Source organism: Calonectris borealis, chromosome 16 (assembly GCF_964195595.1).
Source record: "Calonectris borealis chromosome 16, bCalBor7.hap1.2, whole genome shotgun sequence".
Lineage (NCBI taxonomy): Eukaryota > Metazoa > Chordata > Aves > Procellariiformes > Procellariidae > Calonectris > Calonectris borealis.
This window is the reverse complement of record NC_134327.1, coordinates 19,712,906-19,740,341: the sequence shown is the minus strand read 5'-3', so window position 1 is coordinate 19,740,341 and position 27,436 is coordinate 19,712,906. Positions and strand designations below refer to the sequence as shown.

The 27,436-nt window shown below is 53.2% G+C and overlaps 1 protein-coding gene across 1 annotated transcript in view; it reads left to right on the top strand.

Annotated features, from left to right (window-relative positions):
* Positions 1-4,947: 4,947 nt before the first annotated feature.
* Positions 4,948-27,436, top strand: part of RAB40C (RAB40C, member RAS oncogene family) — a 37,714-nt gene continuing 15,225 nt past the window's right edge. The window contains exons 1-3 of the mRNA XM_075165779.1: positions 4,948-5,029; positions 5,257-5,567; positions 25,463-25,523. Coding sequence (XP_075021880.1) covers positions 5,414-5,567; positions 25,463-25,523 — 215 coding nt within the window. The 5' untranslated portion in view covers positions 4,948-5,029; positions 5,257-5,413. The remainder of the gene's footprint in view (positions 5,030-5,256; positions 5,568-25,462; positions 25,524-27,436) is intronic.

Below are 27,436 nucleotides of genomic sequence, written 5' to 3'. Positions count from 1 at the left end.
CTGGGGGATCCTGCCGCAGGCCTGGGGGGTGGCCGAGGTGATGCTCCTCCAGCCCCGTTTTTCCCTGTGATTCAGTGGGGGGCTCCTTTGTTTTCCGTGAGCCTGCCGGCGCGACGCGTTGCTGTTCAGTGCGAGGGGCAGGACGGCGGGGGGGCAAACCTCCGCAGCACTCGCACCGTGCAGTCTGAGCAGGAGCACAAGCCGTGCCTGGGAATGATGGGTGCCTTGTGGCCACTCCTCACCTTCTCACGTCAGAGCAGTCACACCCTTTTCCCTTTTCCCTTTTCCCTTTTCCCTTTTCCCTTTTCCCTTTTCCTTTTCCTTCTTCTCCCTTTTCTTCTTCTTCCTCAGCAGTTTGCACCCTAGCCCACCTAGCAGCACCCAGTCCGCCTGCCTTCTGCAGCGTGCCGTCATCCAAGCAGGCCCAGGGCACCCGCCCTTGTGACAACGTCCCCACGCGGCAGCGAGCCTCTGCCGGCATCACCCCTCCATGTCTGCTTCACGCTGAGGCTGCAGCCCCTTAAACAACCCCAGCGCCTTCTCCGCGCTGCTCCTCTCCCTGATGATTCCCATCGGTCTGGGCTCTAGTTTGGTTTCCACCATCCCACCAAGGAGGTGAGAAGCCACTAGAATGAGCCATAAGCCAGGGCTCTGGGCTTGGCCCTGGAGGAATGGCAGGATTGAGAACCAGAGGCTAAGAAAGGAGAAACAAAACTGAGTAGATTCCTGCCCATCCTCTTCCTCCCGCCTGCTCCCCGCCGCTTTGGATCCAATGGACTGGTGGACAGAAATGAGAGGAACGGCTTTTCTCTCCTCCTGGGGAATCCGGGCACACACAGATCCCCCCTCTCCACTGCCCCTGCTCCGCCATCCCGGGCTCTGTCCTGGGGCGAGGGTTTCTCCGCAGGCTTTACCCTCCGAGCCCCCGCTCCCCCGGGAATGCCGGCGGCAGCGGCTGGGGGTGGCAGCAGCTCCAGACAGAGTCAGCAGGACGTCTGCTATTTCATTTTGCCCTTGCAGAGGCTGGATGAGCTGTGCCAACGGGAGGCAGGGGCGGGGGGACGGAGGGGGCTGTGTTTGGCCCCTGCCATGCAGACGAGCCAAACTGAGCAGCGCTGAGCGTGAGGTTACCCTCACCCCGTGGGGGTACAAACCCCCCATCAAAACAAGCCCAAAGGACTTTACATCGCCTGGCTCCAAGGCAGCAAACGAGCTCAAGCCCTCAGGCCGCAGGAGAGGACAGGGAGCCAGGCTGGGGCCGCCGAAGCAGCAGCAGCCCCTCACCCCAGAGCTCTGCCATCTCCCCTCACCCTATGGGCGCGGAGGGAAGGGCTCGACATCTGCCTTCCCCCGGCTGGGCAGGGTCAGAGCATCCCTTTCTTGCATGCAGCACGGCACCAGGGCGGCAGAGATGCTGCACGCAGCTCGCCGGAGCACAGGAGGGTCCCTCGTCCCCGGAGCCACGGGGCAGAGGGGTCCTGCCACCCGTGGGGTGCTCAGACAAGGCATCCTGGTGCCCGGAGCTTGTGTCTCAGCCACGGTGACTGATGCATTCGTCACTGCCCGGCCCCCGGCGCTGCACGTTGCCAGTCCATCACCTCCAAGGGTGGAAAGTCCCCTTGGCTGCCCGGCCGGCGTGGTGGAGCCGCTTGGGCTTTGCCAGCTGCCGTTTGCCTGGTCTTGGTTCACCCCCCTTGAGCCCATTTTACAGATTCCCCTTTGCCAGCCCCACTCTTTGGCAGAGGAGCTGGTGATGGGGGTTATCCACACGCCCGTCGCTGCCGCTGTCCTGGCCCATTGCTTGGCGCAGAGCAATCCCCCAGAGAGGAAGGTGAATCAGCCGTGCAGTAAAAGACAGGTTTGGGCAGCAATTAATATTTTATAAAAGCAAGAAGTCTTGCTGCTGCTGCAACTTGAGGAGTGCGGGCCAGGGAGCAGAGGAGGAGGAGGAGGAGGAGGAGGAGCGGAGGCTGGAGGAAAGCGGAGCAGAGGAGCTGACTCAGCAGCCCGAGGGAGGGCTGCCGTCAGCCCGGCCGAGCCGAGAGCCGTGGGCTTCCATGCCACTGGGCAAGGCAAGAGCCCTGATCCTGCGCTGACAAGCTGCAGCACTGGGGGGGCTGGGGGGTCTCACGCAGGATCGGGCTCCCAGAATCGTAGAAACGGGGAGACAGAAGGGCTGGGAAGAGGCAGGGGACTGCGGGGCAAGGCAGGAGGAGCAGAGGGACCCGGGGCACCAGGGCTACACGAGGGGCACCTTCGTAGCAGGCAGCAGGGGAGGGTGCGATGGATGCCGGTGTCTCCCCAGCACGAGGCAGATGGGAAGGGATTCAAAACTGGGAGAGGAGCAGAGAGGAGGCAGGACGGAGGGAGGTGGGACCACCATGCGCGGGGCTGGGGGCTGCAGCCTGAAAGCTGGAAGAGGAACAAAGCGATGGCTGAGGGTGCTGGAGCATGACGGGGCTGGGTGGTGGGTCCCATCCTGTCTCCCCGTCACCGCTTTCACCCTGTGCTGGCCCATCAGGATGGAGCTGAACCATCTGCAAGGTCCCTGCACGTCCCGGGTGCGTCCTTGCCCTGGGACCTGCGGTGACACCGGTTCCCACTACGGCACAAAGCTGCTCGGGGCAGCGCGGAGGCTCGGGCCCTTCCCCAGCAGTGCCCAGCGATGCTCACCCGTTGCCACCAGCACTGGGAGGGACCCACCACCCCACGGTGGGACAGGACCGTCTCCAACCCTCCTGTGGGAGCTCCTCTGCTGGGATTGCTGTTCCCAGGGGGGTTTGGCAGCGAGGTCAAGGGGAGAAGCCTGAAGCTGGGGGGTCACTGCCTCCATCGTGTGCTGGGGAGAAGCCCAGCCCTGCCGCAGCGGGGTGCTGAGCTGCACGGCCCTTTGCAATCCCTCCTGCTTTGGGCCGATGTGACACAACCTCTCGCTATCTCCATATTTCTGGAGACTTGGAGGGACCAGCTGGGCTGGGCGGGAGCGCTGCAGCTCCGGCAGCGGGGCTGGGGGGATGCTGGTGGGTTGGGGGTGGTTTTCCCCTCTCTCCATCCCTCTCCGACAACGGCGGGTGTCCGCAGCGCTGCGGGCAGCCCCGCTCCAGCAGCGTTTGCCCAGCCGGTTCTCAGTGCCGGCGCTCCTGGCCCAGCCGGCTCACGGGCACCAGGCTGCCGGGGCCCTCGCCCTGGGGCTGGGACAGTCTTCTTCCCCAACCATCTTCTTCTTCCCCGACCCTTCCTCCTCTTCACCTGATTGCCAAATCTGCCCCAGAAGCTGTGGCCAAACCGCCCCCCCAATTGCTGCCCCAGCCCCCCCACCCTCCATCCTCATCCTCAGCCATCCCCTCTCCTCCTCCATCAACCCCTTCTCCCCCTCCATCCCCTCTCCCCCTCCATCCCTGAGGGACACCAGCCTGGGCAGCAGCGCCGGGGTGCGTTGGGGTCCGTGGGGTTTTGCCCCCTCCCTTGGGCAGGGCGGCGGGGGCAGGGCACCCGTGTGCAGGCACGGGCAGGCGTGCGGGTGGGAGTTGGCCCCTGGCACCCTGTAACGCTGCGGCCGAGCCGGGAACCCGCAGCCCGATGGTCCCGGCCAAACACGCCGACCCCAACCCACCTCCCCCTCCTCCGGCACATCCACAGGGCTGACCCCGACTCTTAATTTGGCTTTAATGCAGAGGCTCTCGCGCTCTTCGGTCCCTTCCAGAGCTCTCCGGCACCCGCAGCCGCTGGAAGCTCCCGGGAGGAGCCGGGGGAGCCGCAGCATCCCTGCCTGCTGGTGGATGTCCCCAGGGACCCCTCGCTCCTGGGGCTGGGGGGAACCAGCGTTTTAAATGGGACTAATTGGAGGCAACAGACTGGGAACCTAATTAGTGGGCTGCCCGGCTCTGAAAAGATCAGCCAGGGTGCTGGGCTCGGCACAGGGATTTGTCAGCGATGCGGGCAGGGAGGGCACCCTCGCCCAGCTGGGCACCGGCACCTTCCCATGGGAATTCCGCAGGATCGGGCCCGGGAGTGGCTCCTCGTGGAGCCGGGACCTCTCAGAGGCCGCTGCCAGGCCGCTGCCGAGGGTTCCGGAGGAGGTTGGCCGGTGCCCGTGAGGTGCTGCTGAAGCGGCGGGGGCGGTTGTTGGTGCCACAGCCCTGCGTGGGTAGAGGCTCAGCCTGGCGCCCACGGCTCCGCGGCGTCACTGTCCCCTGGGGACGTCACCCCTCCGGCCCCAGCCCCAGCCTGCCCCACGGCCAGCAGGACACACGCACCTCCACCCCCCGGGGACACACACCTGGATGTCCCCCATGCCCGGATGCCCACCCTACACCTGGATGCCCCCTGATACCTGGATACCCCTCCATACCTGGATGCCCCCAGTCCTGGGTGCTCCCCAGTCCTGGATGCCCACCCTACACCTGGATGCCCCCCACACCTGGTTGCCCCCATAATATCTGGATGTCCCTCCATACCTGGACCCACCTGGATGCTCCTCCATACCTGGATGCCCCCCAATCATGGGTGCCCCTCCATACCTGGATGCCCCCCAATCCTCGGAGTCCCCCACACCTGGGTGCCCACCACACCTGGATGCCCCCCCACACGTGGATGTCCTTCCATACCTGGACGCCCCCCAATCATGGGTGACCCCACACCTGGGTGCCCCCCACACGCCGGCCGGCCCCCCGCCGGGTCCCGCCACCACCCACCCCTCCCAGACTCGCTGTCCCATCATGCTCTGCTCCGGCGAGCCCCGCGCGGCCGCGGCCGCCCCCCGCAAGGCACGCCGGGATCTGTAGTCTGCAGCGGCACCGCCCATCCCTCCGCCGGCCCCGCCCCGCGGCCCCGCCCCTGGAGAGCCCGGAGGGGCGCGCTGGGGCGGGGCCGGCTTTGACGGACGCATCGCCGAGCCTATGGGAGCGGCGGGACCCGGGCGGGGGACGGGCCCTGCCACCGCCTCTCCCTCGGGCCGAGCGGGCGCTGCGCGGCGGCGCCAGGCGGAGGCTGCGCGGCCCGGCCCGGCCCCGGGCGCCCCGGCCCTGAGGTGGGTGAGTCCGGCCCGGCCCGGCGCGGCGCGGCGCGGGGGATCGGCGGGGCGGGGTCGGGCCGCGGGGCCCGGCGGGGCGGCGGCGCATTGTGCGGGCGGGCGCGGGGGCTTTGTCAGCGGCGGGGGGCGCTGAGGAGCCGGCGGGGCCGGGCCGGGCGGTTCTCCTCCCGCTCCTCCTCCTCCTCCTCCTCCTCCTTCTCCTTCTCCTCCTCCTCCCGCCGCAGGTCCCCAGCGCGTCCCTCGGCGGAAGATGCGAGGCGAGGCGGAGGGCCGGCTGTGAGCTGCGGCGGGGGCAGAGGCCCGGCGGCGTCCCCGGAGCGGGGCCGGAGCCCGCCCTCAGGCCGGCGGGCGGCGGAGGATGCGGCCTGGGCCTCCTCGCCGATGAGAGGGAGGATGGGCACCCAGGGCAGCCCGGTGAAGAGCTACGATTACCTCCTCAAGTTCCTGCTGGTGGGGGACAGCGACGTGGGGAAGGGAGAGATCCTGGAGAGCCTGCAGGACGGGGCCTCCGAGTCCCCCTACGCCTACAGCAACGGTAAGGGGGCTGGGGGCAGGATCGGCCCCGCGCCCTCCGGGGGAGCCCGAGCCGCAGCCCCGGCACCCTGTGGCGGGCCGCAGCCGGGACCGCTGCGAGGGGCCGCTGCCCGTGGGGCGGGAGGGGTCGTTTTGCTTTTTTCCTTTGTTTTTTTTTTATTAACTGGAAGCGTAGCGCGGTTTATCAGGGGTCGCGCCGCTGGCGGCGGCCAGGCCACGGCTGTTCCTTAGAATCGCAAAGATCTGCAGGAGAATTTGGGCAGAGAGTCGGCGGAGGGGTCGGTGTCTGATGTCATCCCTGGATGCGGGAATCCCGCAGCTCAGCTGGACGTTCCCAAGCGGAGCTCAGAGAGCCGAGCTGATTTCCCACGGCCGCCGCAGGGGTTAACGCAAGGACCCAGCTGTACCCGGAGGAAGCGGGTCTGTAACAAAAGAACAGGAGCGTTATTTCCAGGCCAGAGCTGCTGTCGCTTGGTAGCTGGCTACCGCGAGCGCAGCGTGGTTGGTCCGCCTCCTGCAAACATCGAGGTTTCTAATGGAGCCCATGACAGACCATTAACTACGGTGTCACAAGACCATAATTAAGAGCCAAGGAGTGGCGCTGTGCTATTTCCTGCATCCCCTCGCCGCAGTTAAAGCGTAACACGGCCTGGCGGGATGAGGGTCCTGGGGTGGTTTTCAATCTGTCATCCTTCCCCCGCCAGCCTCCGTGGAAAATAACGTCCCCAAGGGCTTGACAGAAGCAATCCAGTTCAGACCCTGCACCGTCGCCGCAACCAACCCCAGGGCTGGAGCAGGTGGTGCTTAGTTTTCCCTGTAAGCAGGAGTCTGAGGGAATCGGGTCCTTCTTGATGCTCTGTGTTGAAGCTGGCTGAATTTAGAGCGTAGAAGAGTGGCGTGGCTCGGCTCCTGACTGCGTGCTCGGTCCTCGGAGCTACTACCAGCTTCGTAGGAGCTGATGCAAGTGCGCACCTGCTCCGCAGAGATTTACAAGGAGGTGGTGACTCAGAAGTCAGGATGCTTGTGAAATGAGAGCAGCAAATTCTGGAACTAGAAGGTTGTGGTATCATTCATCTCCTCGGGTGTCTGGCTGAGCTGGTGCGGTTTGCCTTCGAGGAGATGCTTGGCGCTTTTAAGCTTCCCTGAAGAGAGTTTGTGTCTCTGAAGAATCTGTCTCATCTGGGAGCTGTAGAGCTGCTCCTTGGGGTTAGCATTTCCTAAGCAGAAAGGGATGAAGAGTGTAACGGGGTTGTTGTTTTAAGTGAAGTGTCAAAGCTGGAATTGTCTTCTGAGAGAAGTGGTTTTGACCGCTGTTTTGAAGAAGGCGATGCAGGAGTAATAGTACGAGTGCAAAGTGAGTGTGTGGTGGGTTCTTTGGTATATACATAAAACCCAAAGAGCAGTGACTTTGACTATCGCTATAAAAGCTTTGTCTCTGTACCTGCTATTTTATAACAACAAAATACCACCACCTCTTTTCTAGGAGAAGAAGTCTCAGTGAACTAATATTTTCAGAACCTTCCCTTATCTTCTGTGGGCAGTCGAACCCGTTCCTACTTAGAGAATTAGGTCACATACTGTTTTTTCACAGTAATGTATGCTCTGATAGTCTCTGCTTCTGTTGCTTCTGCGAAGCTACGCGCCTTTTGGATAATCAGATGGAGTAGCTTTGAAACCTGAGTGAATTTGATACTGCTGATATTCCTGACAGCCTGGGCAATCAAACTCCCTCCGTCCCTGGCGCAGCTGGGATGTGTGTACTGACAGGGCACGCTTCTCCGCCAGCGTGCTTTCACTCTGCCCTGCCGGAGAGGAGACCATCCCCTGGCGTGGAGGCACTTGGGTTTTGAGAGCAGCTAGTGCCTGGCCTCCTTTCTGACATGTGCCTAACGCTGTCCCAAAACTGCAACGGTGGAATGTTACGTAGAGGCTCTTCTTGTAAATCTTTTACTTGTAAGTGCGTCCTCCTCCTCCTCATCTCCTCCCAATCCCAATCTGAAACAAGTATTGTATCATCTACTGCTTGTTTGATCTGTCCAGAGAACAGCACTTGCCATTATCGGTGTGAAATGGAGTGTGTTTTAGGTTGATCTTGTGATTGGGACATCTCACGTCAAGCTCAGTTCTCTAACCTCTGGGGGGGGGGTAAAGCCGTTGTGCCCTCTCTGTCTCGTTGGGATCTGCTGCTTTTGCTGTGTTGGCCAATGTTTTGACACAGGTTTTTTGCAATGCAGTGTGAAATGGATTGTCCTTTCAGCTCTGGGAAGGCGTACCTTTAAAAGTGACGCTCTGTAAATGAAGCTCTGTATTTTTGCTGCGGCTCATCTGCCGTACACCTGGCCTCTTGAAAAGGGTTTGAGGGGTTCCTCTCTTCTCCATGAGCGGCCGGGTGTCGGAAGAGCAGGCAACCCTTTTTCTATCAGCGTTGCTTTTGAGAGCAGTAAGCAGCGGGCATCCTCTGCTTGCTTGCATCCAGTCTCTGAAAGCCTCGGGTACAGTATGAGCTGTATGATGCCTAAAGCATCTTAGTCGCTTCTGTCCATCCTTGTTCAGGATCCCTGAGCCGAAGCATCGCTTCTCAATTTAGTTTTATAGCTTGGCACCTCATACTAAATCAGGCACGTCTTAAATTAGACGCTGCAGTTTCTATTGTGTATAGCGAGACCTTAGCAAAGGCCTTTATGTGAATTACTGTTAGAAACGAATCTGGTCCATGTAAGCAGAGGTGGTTGTTACTGGATGCTGGTGGCCCTTGCAGTAAGAGGCGTGGGTGATGCCCCTGACCGTTGCTGCATCCAAGCTGCACGGGCACTGGATACAGAACTTCTGGTGCCTTAAGAACAGCATATTGAGGAGGGATTTGAGGTCCAGTTGTCACCTGTGCGTTCCTTAGTAGCTTCGTGCTGAAGTTACCAAGTGTGTCAGTCTCCAGGAGGCCAAGCACTCCCTGCGCAGAGCAGGATCTGCCCCAGGAGTGTTGTTTGCGTCGTGTGGCTGGATATTGTCACCTCCCATCCCCAGGAGGGTTTGTAACTGAGGTGGCCTTTTACTTTTTCTTGGCCAGCCGCAGAAGGCCCTGAATTAAGCCATTTTACTAGTGTTTTGGCAAAAATGTGGGCTTTTGGGAGAACATTATGGTTCTTTCTTCTGGGCTTCCAGTGTTGTCCTCCTTCCCAAGATTCACCCACCCCACTCCCCAAATCTGCAGCTGTGGAGGCAGGGTGCCATTCTCGGAGCCCTACCACTGCTCTTGACAGCCAGAGGACCTCACCTGGGAACCGAAAATCCTGCCTTTCCCCCGAATGCCCTCTCCTCCCAGCACTCGCTCCTTCTCCCAAGGTGCAGGAGAGGGCTGCTCTGGCCCCTGTGCTGTGAGCTGCGGCATCACGGCTGACTCGGAGCAGAACTGCGTGCCTTACTCACGGATACAAGTCAACTACAGAAACCACTTTTCACTTTGGTGCTTAAGTTGCCCACTTGAGGTCTGTCCTTATCCTTCCCCAAGTACCGAAGCGGGACAGAAACGTCTCTGGTTGCAGGGTGGTTTTGCACAACGAGACGTGGTGGAGCTGCTGTGAAAGCAGGGGCAGTGGATGTGTCCTGCAAAAGGAAGACATGGCTGTTCCCCACCTGAAGGACCCATGGCTTTGTCACTACTGTGTCGTACATCCACTCTCGGATATCGAGTTAATTCATGTGCTTGTGCTGAAATGATCTTGCCTAGCTGGTTTGTTGGCTTGCTTGAGAAGCCAGCCCTGCTCGGGCCGCATCAACAGCGGGTGAGTCAGGGGAGGACTCCTCGCCCGGGAGCGCTCGGCAGGCACGAGTGCCACTGCTGCCGTATGAGACGGTGCCTCGCCTGCACCAGAAATAGGGCCGGGCTGGTCTCACCACGCAGAGGTGAACGTGATGTGCTCCATCCTCACATGATAGAGGGCTTTTTCTGCGGCAGAGCCTTCCCCCTCACCTGCTGCTGTTCCCATAGGAAAGGAGAAATGTGTGTTAGGGAAAGAGTAGAGCGTGTTTCTGAGCAGATGGCTTTGATTGGAAGGGGGATGGATTTTTATTTTTGTTTTTTTCCCTGTCCTCAGCTTGTGTTAAGAAAGTGATGAGAAAGAAGCCTGATGTCCTCACTCTGATCTCCTTTCAAAGAGCACGTGAAAGCGTTGCCCTGCCGCAGGGATGGTGCTGTGACCGGCCCTAATGCAGTGAGCCCCAATGTTTTGACCCCATCCCTTAGCTGGGGCTTAGTGCCTTTATTTGAGCACCATCCGTGGGTGCTCTGTTACCCCATTGCTATCCAAAGACCCAAGGAAATGTTAGGAAAAAGGCAACGTAAGTGCTCAATTGCAATAGCTACCGACTGGTTTTATGGTTCAGATAAAAACTGGACCTTTCCCAAGAGCTCTTCCCCCATAGCCGAAGTGCCAGCAATTCGGCTTTTGGGCAGGGGCGGTGAGCCCACTGCGGCTCGGTGTCTGTGCAGGGAGCAGCGTCTGGAGCAGGGTAGCTTTGTGCCTTTTCCCTGGCCGGGAGGGCAGGGAGAGGCAGCGTTAACGAAGGGTGGCTGAAGACGCTGCTCAGCCCTAGGAGGTGGTCAGGACCCTCCCAGCTGGTGCTGTTTGCCTGGGGAGCTCACCACTGCTGTTTAATTACCAGGTTGTTTATTTGACTGACCCACATCTTTGGATGTCTTTTCCCTCTGGTTGTTTTTGTGCAGCTGTCTAAATTTGGAGATCCCTAAGCTGTTCCTTTCAAGTCTTTCTCTACAGCAATTACTCTCTCGGTATGTCCTGTGACCGCTCTGTCAGCGTGCATCCAGAAACATCACCTGTAAAAGTGCTCTGCTTTGCTTCGTAGCAGTCTTCAGGTTAGACACTTGCCAACCAGGAGATCGTCTGTACCGCAACCAGCCTACGCAGGGATGGAGGAAGGGGGTTGCCTTGTCTTTTCTTCCTCGCTGCCAAGGAGGGCGTGCGAGGGGATGCTTCTCGACGCTTCTGCTCCTTGCCTGCCGAGTTTCCAAGACCGATCGGGGAGGTGGTCTCTTGCTTCTCATCCGCAGCCTCTGTGTTTGCTGCCGTGTTTGGCTGGAGGTCCTGCTGCACTGCTGCAGAGTTTGCCGTCGCTGGTTTGCTTTTCCCAAGCCTTAACGAAGCGTGCGCCCGAGCACTTCTGCAGCTTCTGTAAGGACAGGACCTCTGTAAACACCTGACAGCATCTAACCTTTCCTTCTTGAGCGTACAAGAAAGAGTTGCTGGGTGTACCTGTGTTCGCTAAAACCTCAGGGGAGCAGCACTGATGTGCTGGCACCTTCTGGGCATAGACATGAGAGCGAGAGATGTTGAGCGCAGCCTTGAGATTGCAGCTGAGTGCTCATCCCGGCATTGCTGCAGCGTGTCAGGGCTCTCTTTGGCATCAGCGGGGAGGGAAACGTTGATCCTAGTGCTGCTTTGCTGCTGCCTCCTCCTCCTCGCCTGGCCACGTGCCGCCGGGTGCGTTCCTGCTGTCTCCGGAGCGGCGTTGTCCCTGTCGGTGGTAGACGCGAGCCGTCCGGCTGGGCTGGCCCGCTGTTTCAGATGCTGCACGCCAGTGGAAACTGCTGTGTATTTTCTGGCATGACTGTATTAATTGGAATAATGTTTTATTTTGAGGTTTTAGCGCTCTGATGCGAGGGGGATTGAGGCAAAATGTTCTAAGTGCAGCCTTGCCATCACATCCCTGTAGTGGCTGCAGAATTGATCTGCAGGGAATGCTTCAGCTGGACCGCACCGGTCGTGCTGCTACTTTCCATGGCGTGCAGAGTGGAGAGTGGTTGTTGCAGCAATTCCCCGTGTCTGCCAGCACTTGCATCAGTGTCCTTCAGGGACGTTCGCTTCCCTGTCATCAGGGACGCAAAACTGATCTCATCAGAGCAGGCTTTGGCTGAGAAACAACTCCAGCATCTCTTATTTCTTCATTGTTTACTACTTATCCTTTGTGTGAAAAATATTTCCAAACGTACGGTGTTGAACCTTCTTCCCTGCTTGATGTGGGACTAAGTAGCTGTGGCTTAAACTCAAAACAAAACGAAACCCAAAGCAAACAAACAAAAAACCCCCATCAAAACAAAAACCCCAAACTGAGTGCCTAGCAGGTTTTGATGTCTTCATCTCTCTCTCAAGTCAGGATTAAGGATGCACAGTTCCGAAGGAGAGTTGTTTCCGGAGGGTTGTGTTTTTGTTGTGTTTTTATAAAGCTGGGGAGTTATTCAGCAAAGTTCTCGACGGCACTGGGCAGTTCTCGCCACCTCTAATCCCCTGTATAAAAGCTTTGCTTTTACGTGGCTGTTAATATGTTTCTGAGCCCTAAGTGCACAAAGGTGGTATGAACTGAGCGGTATAAATCTGAAATGGGTGGAATGTTCTTCTAATAACTGGGATTAAAAGTTTCTCTGTATTTCTTATTTTTAAAAAGCGAGTAGGTTTTGCTCTATCCAGATCCCGTGATGGCATTGTCCACTCCTCTTGGTGTGGGGGGTTTTTTGTTTGGTTGTTTCGGTATATAAGCCGCATAGAAAGCCCATGGAAAATGTCTCCTCCTCCTCCGCCCCATCTCCTTCAGCTTTTGTTTCCAGCTGTTCCCTGGCATGTTTTCCTCCGGCAGCCTCCTGCTCTTGGAAGAGCAGAGCATCTTTCCCTTGCACTTGCAAATAGCTACGCTACAAGCTTAGGTTTTGGAGCTGAGGTTTTATAACCTTGCTTTTTATCTCATTTTCTTTCCCTTTACCCCTCACCTTCATCTGGCAGCCCGGGCTCGGCACGGAACGAGCAGCGATACAGCAGCATTATGTCATACCGGTATCTATTTGATTGCAGGCAGAGGAGGAGGAAGGAAGCTCCGATGTGAAAATCTTCAGCCCTGTTTTGCTAAACACTTTGCTGTGAGTTGGGACTCACCTGAAAGAAAATTTCCCTGGGGCGTAGAGGATCGTGGCTCAGGGCTAGGGCCCTCCATCGGAGGGGTCGGTTTGTTTCTGCAAAAGTTGTAGTAATAGTAAGGTTGCAACATGAGCTCAGAGACTGTTTGTTCCTATAGGGCTTCTATTTGCTGTGAGCATTTTTACGTAGCCGTAGCTTTTTAGATTTTCTTCCTCTTTTCTACCTCCTCTTTGTCTCATTTCCATCACCCCATTGGGAAACTAGACAATATTATATCATTTTAAAACTTCAGACACCTGTTCTCCTATAAATATAACCCCTGAAGTGATTAATGGCTTGTATGTGCTGTGCACTGCTGCAGCCGTTTCAGTATTGGGCATTGAATTTGGACAAAAATCCTCATTCCATTCAAACAAAATATTTGCTGTTTAAACCATCAGTGGTTAAGGAGGAGACAGGCAGAAGGGGACACTGAGAGGCTGTATTTAACTGGCAGTTTAACAGAAGGTGCTGTGCATCTCTGGAATAATCTCCTTTTAAAGAAAATGCAGATTTTTTTTTTTTTATTATTTCTTTTTAGAGATGCTATTTTAAGTTATTTTCCAGCCCAGCTTCTGAGTTCCCTGGTCCATTTGGGTGTTTTATTGTACCGCTTTCCTGTCTTTGCAAATGATTGCACACACCCCCAGTCATGTACACAGAAAATACCCCGTCTTCTGTTTGCTTCTGTACAGGCTTTGACAGCAACAGGCTGTAGTCCATTTTGCCCATGGTTCTGGAGCCCAAGTGGACAGGAGACCTAACTACATGAAAACAAACAAAACAAACAAACAAACCCTCAAAAAACCCATCCCACTATTTTGCCTGTCCTGTTTACTTACTCTTAAACCATCTCTTGTTGTCCCGAGAGCTGTTCTTTTTTTTTATGCTGAGAATCTGCTTAAATAACTTGATGGTAAAATCCCTACAGGAAACAGTGTGCAGGTCCGTGCTACGCCACAAGGAGATAAAACTCTGTGGGGTTGATCTTACCTAACCTGAGAGCCTTGTCTGTGCCGCTTGCCATGCTAGCAAACATATGTTTACTGTGAAATGCCTCCTTAGGTTGGGACACGCTTGTGTTCTTGTCGGTGTCATCTGTATTACAAGGTTAAAATTCGATACCTTTTTTGTATTTTTAAAAATGCAAAATGCTGGCTTTCTCCTGGTAGCAGCAAAAGTCGTGCTTCGGAGTTGCAGCCAGGGTAGCTGGGGTGAGATCTTTGTCCTGCGACAGCTGTAGGTCAGGAGGAGGAGAGGACCTGCGAGGCTCCAATTTGGGCTGAGAGTGGAGGGTTTGAAAACATGATTTCAGGCTGTTGAGAGCTGCCGTGGAGCCGCTGCAACGCGGCATGCTTCGCGCAGGTGTGTGCAGGGGTGCTTGCTCTGCTAGCAGGGCCAGCCGATGCTTAAAGGGCAAGGAGGGGCTGTTGAGTGTACGCAGCGATGCATTGTAGGTCCAATCCCTGGAGATCTGTTGTTACCTCTGGAAACAGCACACCGAGATGTGAAACCAATGTTAGCAGCCGTCCTGATGCTTCCAGCGTGGAGCGGTCCCTTTCTGGCGTGAGGCTCGCGGTCGGTGCAGCGAGACTAAATTCAAGAGCTGGTGAAACTCATGGTGAGCGGGCTCTCCGTAGCTGCTCCGGGAGCTCTGTAAGTACGTGTGCTCGGCAGGCTTGTGGTGCTTAACCCATCTGCGCCCAGCTGAAATGCTGTAGCCTTCTTTCTGGGCGTTCGGGTGTACCGCGTCAGGCTGGAGACGGCTGCGTCATTGCTGGCTGCCTCTGTTGCGGCGTTGCAATGTGACCCTTTCAATGGCAAAACCTGGAGATGCCACCTGGCGTTGGGCAGTGAGGTGTGGATGCAGGAGGGACTGCGGACGCGTGTCCCGCCGATTGGAAACTGCCGCCGTGTGCGTCTGGATCCACGTGCAGGATCCCGGAGCAGGTGTGCAGCCATACGTGTGAGCCCGGCGTCTCGGGCATGGTGGCATGCACCTCAGCCTGGTGGTGATGCCACGAAGGTCTGGTGCTGTAGAGGAGCACTGCCCATGTATTAACGTGCAGTGTTGAGAGGTGTAAATGGGAGGTGAACCTCTTCAGTATCCTGATACTGAAGATATTTTGGACAAATACTTGGGGTTTTTTTGAATGTGATGGGGTGTTTTTTTTGTCTCCAAGCATATCTTGGTGTTTGTATGGTAATCCAGCAACAATGAAGATTGTTATGGTGCCCTCTGGTTTTCCTCATAGGCCGTCTTTGTTTCTGCATGCAGCTGTATAGTTTTTATGGAGATCTGAACTGCAAAGCATGAAGAAACTCTTTTGTTTGTTGTTGCTTCTGTGCATAAAATCACTCTTGATTTTCTTCTAAAGCACAAATCCACTTAACATCCCCAATTCTGAACTGACTTTTGACTGTTTCTGTGGCTTCCCGAGTGTCCGCTGAAATTGTTCGAGCTTTAGGAACAGATTTGCTTCTGGCTCCAAGTGCCGTTTTCAGATGCAGTTGTCATCCTTAAATGAGCCCAGAACAGAGTTCCTCTGTGCGAGGACCATGTAGCTGCTGAAACACTGCTGGGCTGTGGAGCAGGCAGCCGAGAAGTGAAGTTTTCTGCAAATCTGGGCTTCCTAGAGGTCTCCAAATAAGTGTTTTGCTTCTGGCTGGTTAGAAATCCAAGCAAGCAATTATTTGGCCGAGGTCCCCACCTGCGAGCCCTCAGCTGTAGGTGAAGATGCCTGGGAACAAACTCTGACACGAGCAGCCTTTTTGTGCAAGGCTTCCAGTCTAAATCGAAAGCACTCTCAGTTGAAATGAGGTGAATACGAGTGGAAAACGGAGTATGTTTTTTGGGAGAAAATCCACAAGTTTGGGTAATTTCAAATAATTGAAAGGTGTTTGTTCTCCCTCTCTTTCTGCATGTGTCTTTGTACGAGGTGCTTGGCAGCTTGGATGTATCGCGCAGAGCTGCCAAGTGCCGCAGCAGCTCCCTGGAGTTGGCAGGAGCTCGCGTGACGCGCCGAGCTTCGTTCGGGGACGTGGGCTCCTGGCCGTGCGCGTGAGGCTGAACTCCGGCTCGAAACAGCTCGAACTCATCTGCTGCACAGCGAAATAATCGGAAACTCCTTGTTACCTCCCGTTGAGTTGTGCAGCGAGAGTGGATTTTGCATTTGCTGCGTGAGCAGGACATGACGAAGGCTTGAGCAGATGGCTTACATCTACCCCTGTCCCCCAGCCAGCACCATGCGGGAGCGGCGCTGGTCTCCTGCGTGCCCGGTGAGAACCGAGACCTCTTGTTCCTCTTCCCAGGGTGGCTGCTCAGCTACAACGCAGGAGCACAGTGGTAAAAGCACGCGCTTTCTGACCCTCAGCTCTGGCTCTGCAGGCAGGAGCTGGGGGTGTTTTGCAGTGATGCTGTTTGGGAACTTTTATCACCCTGCTTGAAACAAAGAAGTAATGCTGCCGAGGTAAATGCTAACACCAAAAGACACAGACCTGGGGTGAATCCACCTTTGTTTTTAAAGCATATGTTTTGTTGACCCCTGTTGTTGATGGAGATAATTTGTTGTTTGTCTATCTAAAGAGTAGGTAATTGAATGCATGACTCAAACTGATGAGCTCATGTGTTGTTTGGAAGGGATTTTTCTGTGGCTTACAGCTCTGAGCTGACGAGCTAAATTGCTGCTGTTAATGTGCTGTTGTACACACTTTTTAAGGTCGGATGACTTCATCAGTTGTTATTTGAATAGCTTGAATTCACTTTTTTCATGAGCTAGTGTTTATGTGCTCATACCACATATTTTCTGAACTATTTAGTATCACTTACAGACGATGGAGAAAATAACTAAGTTAATAGTAGGCGCTGCAGTGGAATGTAATGCCCTGGTAGTATCTTCTATGTACAGATGCTACTGCCTCTTTTTTAAATTACTTGAGTCAGAGGATCTCGATACCTGCATCTTTGGTGCACGCGTTACTTGGGTGCTGGCCCCAGCAGCTGCCTTCCGCCTAGGAGCGGATTTTGGTCTTGGGCTGATACATTCAGTTGTTGCACACTGCAGTGCAAAACCTGTTCGCTGCGAACGTGCATTCAACAGCTGGCAGCTCCTGGCCTGCTGTCACTGCTGTACCCATCTGCCTCGTTTGACTAGAAGTGAAACGACAAGTCTTTCTGTATCGACTTTTGCCCACAGGCGAACAATTCTGATATGAGTCTTCAGCCCTGGCTGCCCTTTTACTCATAGGCTGATGAAGGCATGGAAAAAAAACCCAGAACCCAAAAAAACCCAAAATAAGGCATTTTGAACTATACTGATAATGCATCCTAGCTTCGTATTCTCCTTCTTGGAGAAGCTGCTGGACTCGTAGCTGTAGGTTGACGGTTGAACATCTCGCTATAAACCCTTCTTAAATGAAAAGGTGCAGGACGTGGGATGCAGTGAGAGGGAACGTGTGAACATGGTGACAGGGGCTCTGTGTGTGTGTGGGGGGGGTGCAATAACTGCCGTCGTCTTGTGGAGTACAGTTGTTCTGCAGGAAAATGAGTCCCAAGAGGCCAGTGCCCACTCTGGTTTGAGCAAAGAGTCTGCGGAGAAGCCGGTGAGTTTGTTCGGCGCTGTCTGTGTCGCAGGAACGTGCTATGAAACTTCTGGGGTAACTCTGTCCCTCTCGGCCTGACCTAGCTCCCGGTGCACCCCCAAAGCCAGGCACTGGAGAGGGGTGCTGCCGGGAACGCTGCTTGTGGATAACACCCTGCGGGTGGGGGGTTATTTCACCCTGAGATAACCTGACGGGGAGGGTCTCTGTTCAGGGGGTGTTGTCAGCTGCTGTGCCAGTGGCCTGGCGTCCTTGCTGTCCAAATCCCTGCTGTCAGCCCCACGAGCAAATGCGGTTTGGGGGTGGTGGTGGTCTGTGGGGTTTTGCCTTGGTTTTGGGGTGGGTTTTTTTGTATGCCGAGGCTTGGAAGTGGGAATGGTGCTCTTATTCTGGAGCTGGTCTTCTGTCGTGTCCCAAAGCAGACCTGCACCCATCTTTTGGCCTCAATTTTGTGACCTCCCAGCACTTCTCTTCCCTCGTTTGTTCTCTTTGGCTTGTTGGTGAGGACGGGACTGACTGGATGTCGCTGCTTCTGCCCTTTCTCTGCACTCAGCAGGGACAGGGGCATCCCTGCTAATTTGGTTTGGGGGAAACCAAGTGGCATACTATCCCAGATGTCAGGCGCGGCGTGGTACTGTTGCCCCGTTGGAAATGATTATTGCTTTGCATCATTAACTTGCCCCTACGAAAACGTTGGCCATGGTCAATTTGCTGGCCGCTCTCCCCGCGTGCATGGCACGCCGCAGTCGCTCCGGCTTTCCGAAGGAGCCGGGCAGCCTCGCGCGGTGCCTGCCCACACAGGGGCGAGGCTTTCCATTTTAAAACTGAGCTGTGAGAGTCATGGCTGAGAAAGGTCTAGTTAACATCTGCGACACCCAGGGACTTGGTAGGATAAACAGCCGTCTTTGGACACTGCTCGGTTATTGCTGGCATTTGGGATAAATTAATTTCTGCACTAATGGCTTTAGGCTGAACTTACCGGAGCACGGAAGGGCTGCAGTTACCAAGTCTCTTGTACAGTCACTGCACTGGTTTTTGCTCAGATTAATGGCTTGGTTGTTTTTTTTAATCCAGCTGGAAGGGTTGCACAAGCCCTTTGGAAGGAGAGGGAGGGACCTTTCAGCAGCTTGCGTTTTGCACGCACAACTAAGATGACTGCTAGTTTATGTGATAAAAAACCAGTCTGCGTATCCCCAAAGGTGTGCCGAGGGACGGTGGCAGGTTGGGGAGCTCAAGTGATACCCAGCCAGGCTCTGCCAGCCCTGCGAGAGGGTCTCGGAGGAGGGGACACCCTGCCCAGACCCCTCCCGGGGCCGTCCCGCGGAGCCTGGCCCGGCTGCCCGTGAGCACTTGTCTGGCTGGTCAGGCACTGCCAGGGAGGGGACCGGGCTCGTGTGTGTAGTTTGTCTTCCCAAAAATTCACAGTTGATTACGGTGTTCTTGCTGGCATCCACAGTGTTGTCTGAACTGGTGATAAAGGTTTTAAACTAAATTTACTTGTCTCTGCTTAGCCGCAGCTCTTGGAGTCCTTGCTGTTAAGAAGCTATATTGGAGACTCACTCTTAACTTTTTCCTTTTGCAAAAGGGAAGGATAAAATTATTTACATCCCATCGACCCACTCTAAAGTATTTCTTGGTGTTTATCTACTTTTAAATTAATGTTTTCACTGCCGCAAGACCAGCTGCACACTGGATGATTATGCTTTCTGATCCTTCCTTGTGTAGTAAGGATTTCCACGACACTTGGGTTACAAATTCATTGCAATTTGTCTGTAAAGTCCGCCACACTGATTGGGAGGTATCCTCAGTGCTGCCCCAGGAGAAACGGGGTTTGCTCGATACTTTTGATGGGGTTTGCCTGTTTTATGATCATGGCACATCTTTAAATTTTTCAGTTATTGATTTGCCAGTTGCTCGCAGAAACCTACATCACTTTCTCCTGAGGATCCTCTTGAACGCGATGCAGCACGACCAGCCCTTCATAGCTGGTTACTCGAGTTCACTGCGATACCGCAGCAAGTTAAATATTTGATGTGTATTCTCTATTTTTTATTCCAGCCCTGCGCTCTCCCCTCCTCCCAGCAGTCACTGGTCAGTGTGGCATTAGACCTGCAAATTTTTAAGACGACCTTTTAAGAAGTGCTAGACCTTTTTCTGGACTCAGTAGAGCTGATGACCTGTAGGAAAACAGAAGCATCTGGGGGTTCTTTGGGGGAACATCCAGCATTTTCAGTTAGAAAATTGTGGCGTGGTGGCTTTGGCTGTACTAATGACAATCACAAATGAAATTCCGTCACCAGGCTTGCTGGGTGAGGGGCTGCGGTGGCACGACGAGTGTTTCTGGTGGCTTGTGAGCCAGTGTTAAAATATCCCAGTAGAGCAGAGCGTTTCTCTAGAGGTGCCAACAGATAAGGCACATCTCACTCATCAGTCCTCCTCTGAGGACTCAAATGCCATCGTTATTAGGAGAGTTGCAGAACAGAGCCACTCTGGCTTAATTACGTCTATAGATGAAATAACAATCTGCCAAAAAACAGCATTAGTCAGATAAGTAACAAAAGTCTAGTCAATTTATCTTATTTTCTTATTTATATAATGCATTGAGTGAAGGATTGGCCTTGGCTCGTCATCATGGTGCACCTCAAGTTTTGACTATTGACCTTATATATCACTTTGCAAATGGATTGGTTGACTTTTTTTGAATTATAAATAAACTGAACCCAGTTTAATTTAATTTAAAAAAACAAAAAAAAAAAAAGAAAAAAAAGCCGAGGTGGCATCATAAGCGCATGTCTGTCATCTAGGGGCACTAATTATATTTTTAATGAAGTTCAAATAATGTGCATTGTTTTTTGTTGTGGGTGGACTAACAGAAAGTGAAGTGGTAGATTTCGAGCTCCCACAAGCAGCGAACAATCCTTTTAAGAAATGAGGTGGCAAAAGCGTCTTTGGCCAATCTGATTCATGCAAACTGTAAATGACTTTAAGTGACAAGTCGAGTGTCTCTCAGAAGGAAAGCAAGCTTATCTTAAAACTGTATCAGTCTCACTTGAGTGCATTGGTGATTTTTTTTTTCTTTTCTTTGGGAAGAGGTTTTTGAGCGTCACCTGGAATGTCTTCTGCCCCAGATTTGTGAATAAATTATGTTCTTCTCAAAGACACTGCAGATGCAAACTGGAGATGTTGCTGCTAGCCTGCTGCAGCCTAGCCTTCGAGGAAGGTCGCAGGAAAACCTGCTGATGGCTTGGTTTAATGTGGGGCGAGTCCCTTCGTCCCTCTGTCACGGGGCGAGTCCCGGTTGTACCTTTTTGATATTCGTAGAGATGCGATGAGGCTGTTAGTTGGGGTTGGATCATCAGAGCATCTCTGGAGGAGGACAGTTGATTTGGACCAATACCTAAAATGCAGTATTGGCCCTAGCATTCACGTTGAGAGCTGGAATCGCTCTCGCCCCTGCACTAAGTGAGGATCTCCTTGGAAAGCTAAAGGAGGAAAAAGGCACATGCTGCTCTTACTGCTGTAAGGTTTTGCTCGAATCTGCCTTTTTAAGGGGAGGCGACTCTTCTGGCCCCCCCGCCCAGGCGTTGGGGCAGAGTCATCTTGAGAGTCTGCAACTGCAAAATTCTCTCCTTTTCTGTAAAACAAAGATCTACACAAAGCCAAGAAGCTGCTGTGCTTGCAGCAGTAAATATTTATAGAGCCTTGTTCACTTGAGCTATTTAAAGCAATTTTCCTGAGATATTAATCTGCTTAAAGGGAGACCCCAAGAGTAGCATAAACTATGTATCTCCCTTGTCTTTCTACCTTTTCCAATGTGACTTCCAGTTCCACGTACCTGCTTGCCTGCTGCCTCCTCCATTGTGTTTTCAGAGTGCTGCTGCTCGTGCAGGTGCAGCGCCGGGGCTTGGCGGAGCGGAGGGACGCCTTTCTCCGAGCCGTGAATTCCCGAGAGGAAGGGGGACTGACAGCCTGATACAAAGTAGTATCAAGTGCTGGAAGAAAATTGTCATTTCTCTTGGAGGGGTTTTACTTTTCCTGGTCAGGTGTAATCTTTCAGGTGAAAGTCTTAAGTTTTAACTAAGCTAAGATTGGGTGTGGGGTTTTTTCAGGCCGTATTGATGCGAAGTGTGCTGTGCTCTGCATGAGTAATTTGGAAGAGGTCAGAGTTTCCTATAGCACATCCTCCTATTCCCATGGGAAAATGGCTTGCTTGCTTAGGTTTTCCTTATACCAATTGGCAAAAGAAATAAAGGTTTGGAATTCCCTGGAGTCTTGCCCGGGAGCGTGAAACCCGGCTCTGCAGCGGGGAATCGGGTGTCTGACATCAGGCTTGGTGACAGCAGATCGCTTTGCAGAACACCCTGTGCCAGGTCGGCTCGCTGCTCGAGAAGTGGGGCTGAGATGGCGTCAGCGTAAATAGGAGTCTAAAGCAGGACTAGAAAAATAGCAGAGGAGTCGGCCTGAATGCTAAATTAGAGAGAACAGCCCAGACTTGTTTTCCAAGCCTCATTCATTTTGTTGCATCATGCTAGATATTGGTCAAGAAAGAGATCAGTTGATATAAAATAAGCTTTAAAGAGGACTGTTTTCTTTTCCCCAGTGCTGCGTGCCCGAGGGCCAGGCAGGGTTGCGGAGGCAGCTGCTGGCGGCGAGTCGGCTGGTTTGCTGATGCTGCGTGTGCCGCAGGAGCATCGCGTGGGCTTTGTAGCAGCGCATCCCTTCCGGGGGATCAAAGCTCGTTCTGCTGGAGAACAAATGTCAGTCTCGAGATGAGCTGTACTTGGCTGCGAGCAGAGGTGATGCTCAGGTGGGGGAAACCCTGTCAACTACAGAAACTAAATTTTAAAAACTTCCCTTAACTTATTGAGCTGCCTGAAACGAAAAGGCAGAGGAGCAGCCCTGGCGCGGCACGGCCACGCATGCTCTGCCAGCGACTTCGCGCTGCCAGCAGCCTCTGTGCAGTGGTGGCATCTAGCGGCTGCCGCGGCCGGCGGGGCTGTGGCCCTCTGTCCCCAGGTCCCTGGGACAAGGGGGAGGCCAAGGCTGAGCTTGAGCTGTAGGCTGGGCCTAGGGAAGCCAGCTGGGCTGCTTGGCTTCCTTGCCAGCTGTAAATGGGGGGAGTGTGTATTGGGCTGCAGGGGGGAAACGGCTGTGTGTTACTGGGAATAAAATAGTAAGGTACCAGCTGTGAGGTGGCCAGTACTGGTGTTAGCTGCTGTGGCGAGTCCCGTGATTTTACGGGCATCTGTGATTGATGCAAGTTTTCCAGCACCAGCGAGCCATGGCCGTCCTGCACAGCTGCGGGAGAGCTGCGCTTGTGAGCTGCATCCTGCTCCGAGTACTAACCAGCTAAAAAACCAGACCAAAAGAAAAAAAAAGCTGTTGCGTGCAAGCTTTAAAGGGAGTCCGTTTGAGCTGTCCTGATGCGCTGAGTGCGTATGGACGAGGGAAGCTGAAATTTTCTCCAAAATGTTGCAGTTGTGCAGTTTTTGTCCTTATCAGTGAGCTTGTAGGTAGAGTTTTTGCTCAAAAACCTGTTGTAAATTTAGCCCCTAGTCCTAATTTGGGTGTATGCAAGTTAAAAATTGCATCACTTTCCTCCAACCCATATTACCAGATACTGCTTAAATGCTGACTGTAGCCTAGAATAAAAAGTCAAAACAGCTTTGCTTTTAACTCGAGTGTATGTGAGTTCCCCAGGCCGGTTTGGTGGCAGTGCCCCGGGTGTGTAGTCCTCAGAAAGGCCTTTCCCCTTCACCTCCAGCGCTCTGATGCCGAGGAGGGGGGTTCTGCACGAAGACACGGGCTGCCCTGAGGGCAGGCAGCGAAGCCGGTTGGCTGGCGGCTGTCTGGAAAGGTGAAGAGAGAGATTTGGTACTTCCCTTTCTCTCTGGTTTTGCATTTGGCGTCTGACATCGAGCGTGGCGGCGGGCGCCTGGAGAGCCTGCCGGAACCGCTCCATTGTGGTGAGCTCTACTAATTTCCCACACAAGCGGTGGGCTGCCATCCCGCCTGTCCCCTGGGAGGGGATACCTGCAGGGGCAAGTACAGCCAGGCACCTCGTGCTTCCTCCCTCCATCTCATACCTTCTCTTCTGAGCGTAGACATCGCTGTGAAGGACATGAAGGGACTTCTACTTTGCCTATTTATTTTCCCTGAGCATCTTTGGAGCGAGGAGCAGTTGCAGCAGGAGCTCAGGAAGTTTCCCAGTGCTGTTTTCTGGTGGTTGCCCACTTTGGTCATGGCCATATTGTTCTGCCCAAAGGCTGGTGTTGCTGTGATTTAAAGGATGTGGTGTAGTTTCAGATGGGCATGGAGGGAATGGGTATTTAAAGCATTGCTCTGGTGACTGAGTCATGTATTTGTGACGGGGAGCACATGTTCCCTGTGTTGGGGGTGTAGGCTGGGCAGTTCCTGAGCACGGAGCCTAACGAGGGCATTTCTGGGTTTGTGTGTTTGGCGTTTCCATTAATGAGTTTTCTTCCGTTTCCAGTCCAGTGGGACCCCTGTTACTTTTAAGAGCTGATAGTCGAGTGATTTGTTTCACCCAATGGCGGCATTTTTGGAAGTGCGTGGCCTCTGTGCCCCGAAAATGGTGTCGTTATTCCTCCTCCTTGATACTTGCACGCAACTGCTCCGTCCATGCGCCTGGGCTGCTGAGGACTTACTGCTTGCAGGGAGCTCTTGTGCCTAACGAGAAACGGGGCAGTTCTGCCTGGAGCAGAGTCTCTGGGGATTTTGCATCTGAAACAGGGCAGTGGGCTTCATCAGACCCCCCCTAACGGCCCATCAGCCTGTGCCGGGGGATGATCCTGGTTCAGGAACTGGGGGGGAGATGTCTGGATGCTCCTCCTGGTTGCAGAGCAGGCTTGCTCCCACTGCTGCTTGAAGGACATTTATATCCGCCTGAAAATAAATACAGATCATTCACTTGTCTCTGGAGGAAGATAAAGTGTAAACTGTCTATTTTCTGTGATAAAGCAATGGAAATAGTTGGAATTTAAGATAATTATCTTTATTGCTTTTTATAGCACCCTGTGAAGGCTGAAATCTAATTTGTTTTTCACTAACAGGGAGCTCCTGTTGATGACTCAGAAAAATCCATTTGCTTTATTGACAAACTTGTCTGTTTGGTTATCGGGGCAGTATTCTCCTTGCGGGAAAAGGGAAATACAGGTCGTAACACAACGGTGGGTTTTTAATATGGATTCAAAGTTCGATATCTATTGGTGAGAGGAAAAAAGAAAGTTGATCTAATCAGCGTGAAGTGACTCTGCTTTATTAAAGACGATTGTGAATTAGTTTATGCCTTAGTGGGTGTGCAGTAGTGGTGCATGGTGCTTTGTTTAAGCAACTTCAATACACTTGAAGCTTATTAACTGGAGCTTGCGGAGAAGCTGCTTTTCCTGGGCACCTAATGCCCCTCGGCTGTTCCCGAGCCCAGGCTTTGGGGAAGGAGGTGGGAGGTGCGGTCGTGCCTCTTCCCCCCTGTGCCTGGGGCCCTGGGGAGCAGCATGTTCGGCTCGGTTTGGACGTGTTGCTTGCAAGTGGAGTTGCCTCTTTTTTAAACTTCTTTGCCTGAATGTGAGAGACAGGCTCCCAGTTTGTAACAAACTCTTTGGGTCTCTGAAGATGCTGGGCACCCCTCGTGCGAACCAGTCGCTTGTCAGCACAGCCTGGTGGTGTGGCCTTGAGGTTCTCCTGCTGCTCTGGTACCATGGCTCTATGAAAAGCAGTTGTCTGTGCCGCTCTCTCGGCTGGTGGTAAAGGGGGAGTGCTCTCTGCCTTCTCTGACCCGCTATGATACGCACCTGAGAGCGGCTCAGAAGAAGAAACAGCATCCTCTGGACAGGCTTTCAGTATCACCCACCTCCCAAAATGTCCTTTGAATGTTTCGGGCAGTGATGTTTGAGAGATGGCAGGTCTGCAGGCTGACTTCAGCAGAGATGCTTCTAAATTGTTCGTCTTTCTGGCTCACGCCCCAAAAGTCTGTAACTTAATGCTGTCACTTGGGATAATGCTACAGACCGCTGAATCTCCTACAGCTTGAGTCCTAACAGGTTTTGTCCAACAATGGAGAAGTAAGAAGCAATCTAGGGGTTAACTATATTTTTAGGGAGGAGGGAGAGAGCTCCACAAGAGTAGGCTTTGCCTTGAAGCAGAGGTTTCTTTCTATCAAGTCTCTGTAGCCCTCCGCAAACACGCAATACAGCAAGGGGGAGAAAACATCACTTTCTGTAAACGTGAAGTGGTAGATCTGGGTGGGCAGAGCAGATCTCTTGTCTGTCTCTGAAGACCTGCTTGGTGTTTGCTCAGCTTTTTATTGGTTTCTTTTCAGGAATCGACTACAAGACCACTACTATCTTGTTGGACGGCAGAAGGGTCAAGCTGGAACTCTGGTGAGTGTTTCTGAGCCGCTTTGGCTGCGAGCGCAGGACCGGAGACAGGGGCGGTGGTGCTGCTGTACCGAGCTGCGGAGAGTGCAGAGCATCCCCAGGCACATGGCAAGACTTGCTAGGTGTTCTTACCAGTGAGTTATTCTAGCAAACCAGACCTCTTTCTGATAATCGGGTAGCACAAACAGCATGCTGTTCCTTGCTGGAATAGTCTGGTTTCATTCTTTCTCCGTCATACCAGACCGTGTTCCCATACAGCTCTCAATCACTGAGAGAACAATATTATTTGGAAGTAATACTGGATTTCCCTGAAAACGTAGGATGAGAAATACAGCTGAGAGAATAGGAAAGGAGGAGAAAAAAAAATGAGTGAAGCTCTTAGTCCCTACAGAAGCTGGATATTTCTCAATGACTCGAGCAGAAAATTAAAACAAGAGCAGTGCATAGACCTCACAGTCAGTGTCAGAGTATGGTAAACCCCTGGAGAGCAGGACTTACTGGAGTGACCTGACACTGGGATGGAGATGGGAGAACGCTGCATGGGAGGGGTGACCCCTGCCTTATCTGTCGGTGCTGGAGGGAGAGCTGGAGTCCTTCTGGCCGAGCTTTGTCTGAGGTTTAACCTGCTGAGAAGCTGCCACAGCAATCCTCTAGATGAAAGGGGAAGGGTAGGTAGCCTGCCCCTATTCTGGGTTTCACCCAGATCTAGTTGGGAATTACACAGGCCCTAAAACATGAACTTAAATAGCCCTTTTACCAACGCTTGTATCAAGTAACAGGAATATTGGTAAGCTGTGTGAATTCTTAAATAGGAATGAACGCCATGATCTCAACCTCAGTGACTGACTCCAGCAGCCTATAGTTTCATGGTTTAATTATACCCCTGCTCTCTGAAGCTGAATGTCCTCACTTTTCTTACAAAAGAACAGAAGCAGCTAATTCATCTCTTCTAGCTTGTATCTTTATATGTGCTGCTTATATTCTTTTGTCTTGTAAGATGTCTGTTTTAACGTTTCAGCCCCAAGTGTGTGGTTACTGCTTCCCTCTTGAAACCCTCTTCTTTTTATACTGTAATTCTTGAGCTGGAGAACCAGCACAGAACCTGAAAAGCTGGTAGCATTGGTTTATGATGCCTTAATGTAATCTTTTACCATTACTTTCCTCATACAACCCAATATTTGATTGTGGGGGGAGAAGGAGATTTAAGCACAGACTGTTAGATTGACATCCATGACCAATAATATGATCCTTGAAAGCTTTAGATCTGAAAGGGTGACTGTCCTGAACTGAGGTCACTGCCTTTTTCGTACAGCTGGTGCAAATCTGGGGCTGAGGGATTCATCAGGCTTCTCAGTGGTCATTAATGTGTTTGTTATCCTGGCCCAGTGAATAGATATGACAAACATCATAACGTGTCTCCGACTACCCCGACACATTTCAGTATATACTGTTAAATCAGCGTGCTGGGTGCTGGCTTGCTGTCCCAGATGTTCCCACAGGCACTGAGAGGTGCTGGGCATCTAGTCAGACTTATTTACACCATGTCAGGAGTTGCAGTCAAGGCAAGCGATAATGACTGAATAGCCCCTTCTTGTCACAGTGGGCGAGAAATGCCGTTCCCTAGTCCTGTTCCTGAGCGCTCTGTAGGGTATGATCAACCAGGTCTGTCAGAGATCTGGGTATAAAGATATCTCCTTTCATTTTTGGTTAAAACCTGTTTGGAAAGATAAGTGAAACTGGCAGTGCAAGACAATTTCTCGTATCTTGAGTGGTTATGTTCATTTTACAATAGGTCCCCATGACTAGGAGAGGTCTGCAGTCTCACTCTGACTTTGAACTCCGTGGGCTGTAGGGAGCTAGAGAGAAAATCCTTTGCCCAAGGGAGTAAAATGACTTACATCCTCGTACATCATAAG